This window comes from Abramis brama (genome assembly GCF_963993115.1).
Source record: "Abramis brama genome assembly, chromosome: 25".
NCBI classification, from domain to species: domain Eukaryota; kingdom Metazoa; phylum Chordata; class Actinopteri; order Cypriniformes; family Leuciscidae; genus Abramis; species Abramis brama.
Genome location: NC_139987.1, coordinates 25,753,057 through 25,761,125, shown reverse-complemented (window position 1 = coordinate 25,761,125; position 8,069 = coordinate 25,753,057). Strand labels below are relative to the sequence as shown.

General features: G+C 38.0%; 1 protein-coding gene across 1 annotated transcript in view; it reads right to left on the bottom strand.

Moving 5' to 3' along the window:
- The window catches only part of LOC311076689 (uncharacterized protein), a 30,750-nt gene continuing 22,681 nt past the window's right edge, over positions 1–8,069 (bottom strand). Inside the window, exon 6 of the mRNA XM_084105071.1 lies at positions 1–1,011. Within this exon, the coding sequence (XP_083961197.1) occupies positions 999–1,011 (13 nt within the window). The 3' untranslated portion in view covers positions 1–998. The remainder of the gene's footprint in view (positions 1,012–8,069) is intronic.

Here is an 8,069-nt window from a genome sequence, read left to right as displayed (position 1 = left end):
AATCACAATTGAAACTTTATTATTGCACCACAGATACATTTATACAAGTTATCAAACAAAAATATTTTAAAAGTCCATCCTAGGAAAATAGAAGTTAGCCTATATTTGAAACCAAACAAACAAACATGATGGCTGTTGGATCACTTATTCGAAAAGTATCCAATAGGCCACTGGCAAATCAACGTCTGTAATCATTAAATCATATCACATGACAATATACAAACTACTGATCATACATTAACAGTTATATTTCAGTAGTATTTTTTGCATATCTAATTAATAAATGTAAAAAAAAACCAAAACCAATTTCATATGTAAAGCCACAGTTAGCTTCCCAGGTCAAAACTGACCCACAAGAAATTTAGTTTAAATGGTTATATCTCTATATTGGCATGGTTTTATTTCAGTTAGCCCAATAGCTGGTTTGATTTGCATTGAGAGATGATCTTATGGAAAGTACTCCATGCCAATCTCTAGGTATGGTGAAGGCTATGTGATGATGTGGGGCTATTTTAATTCCAGAGGCCAAGGGAACTTTATCAGGATGCATAGTATCCTGGATCCATGAAGTAACTGGCCTTGAAAAATAAAAATCTGCCTGCCTCTATGGGAATTTAACATAGGGGTGTCCAGACTTATGCACCCTGTATTTTAAAGAAGAACATTTATTTATTTACGATACATTATTCATTCATAAAGAAAATTGGTGTCCTGAAAGGTTGGATTTTTCCTAATTTTTTTAATTAAGGCATTAAGTTCAATTTCCAAAAGATGAGTTTTTATTCCTCTTTTTAGTTAACTTTAGCATGGGTGTCTAAACGTATGCATAGCACTGTATAAAAGCTCCTCCCAGAGATTACTACGGGTCAGAAGATAGATCTCTTGATGTCTATCTGAACTGGTTGGGGTTTGGGTGTTAACAGCATCAGACGATGGAAACAGCCAGGATCCATAAGATGATTAGGAAGACTGGTTCTGGAACAGGTTTTAGTCCAGACTCACTTCAAGTCACTGATGAATAGAGAACAAGAGTTATGTGAGAAATTGTCCTTTACTTTGAAGGACATCCACTATATAGTGATTTAATAGACTTAGAAATATAGTCCATTAAAATACCGGTTAATAACGTTATTGTTTAAGTTTTTTTTTTGTGCCTATAGGCTAGGCCTACTCTAATAATAAATAAGTAAAATGGTAAATGGTAATTGGACTGCATTTATATAGCGCTTTCACAGACCTATGGCCACCAAAGCGCTTTACATATAGCCTCACATTCATCCATTCATTCATACACCGACGCGGTGTCAGCCATGCAAGGTGCCATCCAGCTCGTCGGGAGCAGCCAGGGTTAGGTGTCTTGCTCATGGACACCTCGACACTTGGTCAGGTGGAACCGGAGATTGAACCACCAACCTTCCGGTTTGTAGACAACCTACATGAACCACTGAGCCACATGGAAAATATCAGACTTATGGCCTGTTCACACCAAGGTAGACCTACGATAACTACAGATAGCGATAAAGGTATAGTTCTAAAAATCGTACACCATTTTCTTTACTCAAACTCAAATAGAGTCTTAAGGCCCATTCTGAACGATAACTACCAAGATAACTTTAACTTTTATAACTTCACACCGGCAGACGGTGTCGTTCTGTTTATTATGTTTATTAAATGCCAGAGTTCTTTAAAGCAGGATGGATTCTGATTGGCTGTTACTGTTTTTATTGTTCATCAGCTGGAAAAAAAATCACTCTGAAAGTGATTCAAACGATATAGTTTCTCAGTGCTTCTAGGTTATAGGTGTGTTGTGGACTCTGCTATTCTATTATATCAAGAACGATTTTTAGAACTATATCTTTATCGCTATCTGTATAGTTATCGTAGGTCTACCTTTGTGTGAATGGGCCATAAGTCTGATATTTTCCATCTAGTCATAGCCAATACACCTACAGCATCATCTTTTAACACAAGATTTTGGCCAAATGTAAATGTAAATGATGATGACGGTTTAAAGTTAGATATTTTTTAAAACATTTGCTCTATGGTTAAAAACATGCTGCTAATATAAAATAGCGTTTTTGAGAGGAAGGTATTGAGATGGGCTTTAAGTCATGTATAATTATCATTTTATTATTAGGCTACATTCAGAAATAATGTAAAATACCGGTAAAGCAAAATGTTCACAAACATTATAATATTTTGTGTAGCCTATGCCTATTTATTCCTTTAATTTAGCCTATAGGCCTATAATGTTATTGTTTTTTTCCATTCACAGAAGCGCCCATAGCATACGAAAAAAATTATTCAAGTGTGCTATTATTAGTATACTGCTTTTAAAATTAAAATAAGAGAGCATACTATCAGTTTACTTTTAAGTACTTTTCAGAAATATACTTTTGCACTTAAAGGTACAATATGTAGGAATTTTGCATTAAAATATCCCATAATCTCCAGGCCAGTGTTATATATTTTGTTAATTTGATTACTTACAATATCCCAAATGTTTCCAACTATTTTTAAATCGTGAGAAAATTGCGATTTTAACCAAGGAAACGGGGCATTATGCTGCGTTTCAGGCAGGTTTTTGAGCACGTAAATCATGACTTCAAACCACGACTGACGACTTTGTAGCGTTCCAGGCCAAGTGTATTCTCACCGTGTACCGCCTGCAGAAACACTGCATCCGTAGGGGCTGCCATTGTTGTTTTGTATGGTTTCGCAGGCTATGTGACGTCAGAGCTCGTAACTGGGAGTACATCGATCTACTACGAGTTCACGGGTGGGAAGTCACGGGTTTGACTGCCGTTCCAGTGCACTTTCACGGGTATAAGGTTGGAAAAACACGGGTTACAGGTAGGGCTGGACCCGAATATTCGTTCGGTGGGTTGGTATTCGATTTGAAAATTTGACATTAGAATTTTTTATTTTTTTTTGCACACCTGGGATCCCCCACGGTTCTCATTCGCGCTTGAATCGGCGACACACTGGCTGCGTAGCGTGAGCGTCTCAGCTGCGTGGCGTGTCCGTTTTTATTTCGGCTCCCATGTTAAGAGGTTTGCAGAGTTTGCACACTGCCTGCGTGAGACACGCGTCTAAGGCGCGGCTCGAGCCACGCGGAAAACGCGTGCATGCTAGAAATAGAACTGACCAGCAGCTGGAGTGTTCCCTGGCTAGAGCGCAGAACAGCGGAGTTTGTATGGACAGAAGTGCATGTCTGAACTTGTGTTTTGGGTTAAGCTGTGTTGCTTTGACATTGTGGAAAATAGAATAATAGAAACAAAATGTATTAGTCTTTTTACCCGTTATTATCAATCTAAATTAATCTCGTTTTTAATTTAACTTAATTTCGTTTTTCTTTATTTAAATTTCGGTTTTTCTTTATTTTAAAGGTCCCATTGCATGGATTATTTTATTATTTTATAATGTTTCCTGGGGTGCCCTTATAATGTTAGTATGTTTTTTAAATCAAAAGTTGTTATAATTTAGAAATAAAAGGCATATTTCCTAGCCTGATTTCATCCCCTGATTTGAACGCTCTGTTTGAAGGGGCGTGTCTACTGAGAGACTTCAGTGTAAACGCCCACTGCTGTGATTGGCTGACATGCTTGCAAATATCTGGCATTACATGTGGAACTATCTGGAAAACTTTTTCTATTACAGCTATTATACATTTCTACTATTACAGCTATTGGGATTAACGAATCGTGAGAAGATTTTTAAGTATTTAGATCTATTCCCATCACATAAAAGGTTGCAGTGATGAGCATTGAGCAGATGACAGTCTGTTGATCGCGTGAAAAAAGATCTTATCAATGCAACGCAGTTTCTGCACTCTCACTAATGATTTCACCAATGCAAACATGATGTATATAAATACAGTAAGAGCTTCGTTGTGCAGCGTAACAGCGTCATTGATTTCATAACGAGTTTTGGCAAGTGTCCAGATAAACTCGCGCTGTGTGATTGACAGCTTGGGCGATTGGAAAGGGATTGTTCTTTGATCGCTTTCTGTATATATTAATCACAGTAAGATTAGTAAGTAAGATTATTTTCATCCTACTAAGAGAAACGATGTGAAGTTGATCGCTACTTCCATAGTAAATCACTTACCGCTTGCTGGAATATAGTTGAAATTGCCCCCTTCGTCAGTATGAAACGCTGAGAGAAGCCTGCTTAATATTATCCCAGGTTAGAAAAACAGTCCGTGGTGAAATGGACAGAGCAAACTAACAACTTCGAATTAAACTTTTGCGGTATCCGATTATAGATAAACATCAACCACACCTGTTGACATTTCACCATCAATACGCCTGTATTCCTGTGGGTGGAGGTTAGTCAAAAAACGGTTTTAATGACGTCATTAAAGAAGGAAGTAGAGGGATGTAGTTCAAACTGGGCGTTCGATGTAGGCGACTTCTGTTAAATAAAATCTCGCTTGGCATTGAACTTTGAGCTTTATAATTTTACAGATGTTATTTATACTCTAACAACAACATTACACACTAACTAAAGTTTGAAACATGGGATCACGAAGAACGGGACCTTTAAATTTCGTTTTTCTTTATTTAAATTTCGTTTTTTTCTTTATTTAAATTTCGTTTTTTCTTTATTTTAAATTTCGTTTTTCTTTATTTAAATTTCGTTTTTCTTTATTTAAATCTACCCTTTACTGCGTCAGTAATTTGTTAGTCAGAAAATATTAGACTTTAAGTTAACAGACCTGTGTGTGTGCGCGCGTTTTATATCACTAGTGTCCGTTCTCGGAGCATAATTCTGAACGTGTCGCGTCTGGCGTGTCCATCTATATTGCACCAAATGCTACAATGCACTCCCTTGTTAAGTCGATTGGATGAACGGTTCTCGAAATAATTAAAAAATGCAAACGGACAGACAGACACATAGAGAATATTGCCTTTATTAGAGAGAAGAATATTTTCAGCCCCCTCTCTCCGAAGCTTCGAATATTCGATGTTCATTACTACCGAAGCTTCGAAGCTCAAAAAATGGTATTCGGACCAGCCCTAGTTACAGGTTGTCTAGAACGCACCATTAGAGCAGGGGGGAGCTGGGAGTCGCCAGTCAATTGCGTCATATCCGCGTTATCGGTTTCCGCTCGTACTGCGTGGAGTCCTGGGCTGCGTTCAGCCCCGACAAAACGTTGCACAACGTTTTTTAAACAGAAACGGTGATGCGTTGAACACACTGTTCTGATGACGCAAGAGTTGCAACTATGGCAGCTGCGAAGGCCATTCTTTGTGTTCTTTGTGAAGAATTTTCAGAGCCTGATGAAGTCGGTATAAATATGTGTTTAATACTACAAAATATGCCCGATGTTACAGTTACTGCACTTGCCGCCCAGAACAAAAGAGAACATCCCAATCGAGTGAAGGGATTGCTGAAACTGAAATGGAAGCACACATCTTACCTAATTCAGACTAAAACACATCTATTTAGTCTCACATACTGACTTTATTTGTAGTTCATACTGTTTTAATACCCTGTATTTTCTTTCTCATTTTTAAGAAAAGCACTTAATTACCTTGTTTATTTCTATACCAAATGTCATACACTTGCAATGAAGCTAAAAATATAAACAACTACATCATTATGTTGATATCCTATATTTTTACAATAAAACTTACGACAAACATGTCTTCTAATATCCTCAGTTGTTGTGTATACCGAGCTGCATCGAACGCATTTGTAAATTACTTTCCTTGAACCCATTGTGTGAGTTCACTTTAATACTGCAAGCTTTATATACATGTTGCTGCTGATTGGACTGCAGTTCTGACACACCCACCAAACAAGAGAAAACGTATCTCAAACCCCGTTGCACACCGGTGCACGCCGTTTCCAGGAAACATGACGTTCAACCCGAAAACCGTAGCAAAACGTTGCGCACCGTTTTGAACTTGAACATGCCCCTGGGCTGCGTCAGAGAATGTCTAATAGGAAGAGAATTGGCACTCTCTGCTTACTTCCGGGTTCTGGATTGGTTGCAGTAACACGTCTCTATCCATGCGGGGGCGCTCGCGAGCGAGTGCAGAATGAATGGAGGTCTATGGCGAAAAACCCACAAAATCCACTTTTGTCAGGATATCATTTTTTGTCTAGTAATTTGAATGTTGTATTCGAAAGGAGATGCAAAGAAATTACACATTGCTGGGTGTTAGATTTTTTAGAGTCACTTATTTGGTTTAAAAAGTCTTTTAAAATGTCAATGACGTCAGAATGCTGACGTCATTAGCAGAATGCTAGCGTGTTATGGGCAACAACAACTCAACCTGTAAGAAATCGAAAAGAAATAAGTACTCGTTCATTCAACTTTCGACCTATAACCCATGTTGAACTTGCAAAACCTACAATAAAATCTGAGATTTCTCAACGGCAATCGGGTGAAAGAGACACATTTAGCCGTATAGCCCCATTGACTCCCATTCAGTCTGCACTCGCTCGCGATCACCCCCAGTGGAATTCTAATGGAACTGCAACCAAAATCAATACAATGGGGCTGAATAGGGAGTGCCAAGGCTCTCCGTAGACGGGGTCTGGCTGCGTTCAGCCCCGACAAAACGTTGCACAACGTTTTTTAAACCGAAACGGTGATGCGTTGAACACACTGTTCTGATGACGCAAGAGTTGCAACTATGGCAGCTGCGAAGGCCATTCTTTGTGTTCTTTGTGAAGAATTTTCGGAGCCTGATGAAGTCGGTATAAATATGTGTTTAATACTACAAAATATGCCCGATGTTACAGTTACTGCACTTGCCGCCCAGAACAAAAGAGAACATCCCAATCGAGTGAAGGCATTGCTGAAACTGAAGCACACATCTTACCTAATTTAGACTAAAACACATCTATTTAGCCTCACATACTGACTTTATTTGTAGTTCATAATGTTTTAATACCCTGTATTTTCTTTCTCATTTTTAGGAAAAGCACTTAATTACCATTGTTTATTTCTATACTAAATGTCATACACTTGCAATGAAGCTAAAAATATAAACAACTACATCATTATGTTGATATCCTATATTTTTACAATAAAACTTACGACAAACATGTCTTCTAATATCCTCAGTTGTTGTGTATACCGAGCTGCATCGAACACATTTGTAAATTACTTTCCTTGAACCCATTGTGCGAGTTCACTTTAATACCACGTGCTTTATATACATGTTGCTGCTGATTGGACTGCAGTTCTGACACACCCACCAAACAAGAGAAAACGTATCTCAAACCCTGTTGCACACCGGTGCACGCCGTTTCCAGGAAACATGACGTTCAAGCCGGAAACCGTAGCAAAACGTTGCGCACCGTTTTGAACTTGAACGTGCCCCTGGACAAATGCGGAAGTTGTAGTTGTAGCGTCCATGGTAGCGTCTATCAAGCAACAAACATTAGCTTGTTTCTTGCAGTCGTTATGGAACACAATTATTCCTTACCGATAGCAGCTGGTTCTGTTGACAAAGCATGCTTAATTTTATATTTTCCAAATGTAGCATTCAGTAATAGTTATGTTTATGTAAGGGAAGTATTATTGCTTTAGATTGTGTTTAGTTTATTGACATTGTTTATCACGTCTGGTGTTTATGGCCATGTAAATAAATATAGCATGTGTTATACATAAAGATTAATCCGTATTTTGGCAAATGATGTGGGTATGTTCGAATGTACTTTTACAACAATTGTTTAGAACACGTAAAACTGTGCCGCGTTATCACAACAATGAATTCGACATACAGTAACATCTATGATAACCAATTTAGTATTAAACCTTACTTTTCTTGCGGTTAAAGGTAGGGTAGGTAGGAATTTTATAAAAAACTTTTTTCCAAATTTGTTTAAACTTTCTATATATATCAATACATAATTAAAATGTAAGTACTCTGAAAAAAAAAGAGTATAAAAATCGAGTGACTCTAGACCGTTTAATCTGCATTAAACACAGCTCATTATTTCCATTCGGGACGAAACAAAGGATTGGCTTAGGCGACTGTCACTCTCTCGCAACCATGGCAACCACCCTTTTGCCACACAGGATCTGCCCATATGCGCGCGCACCC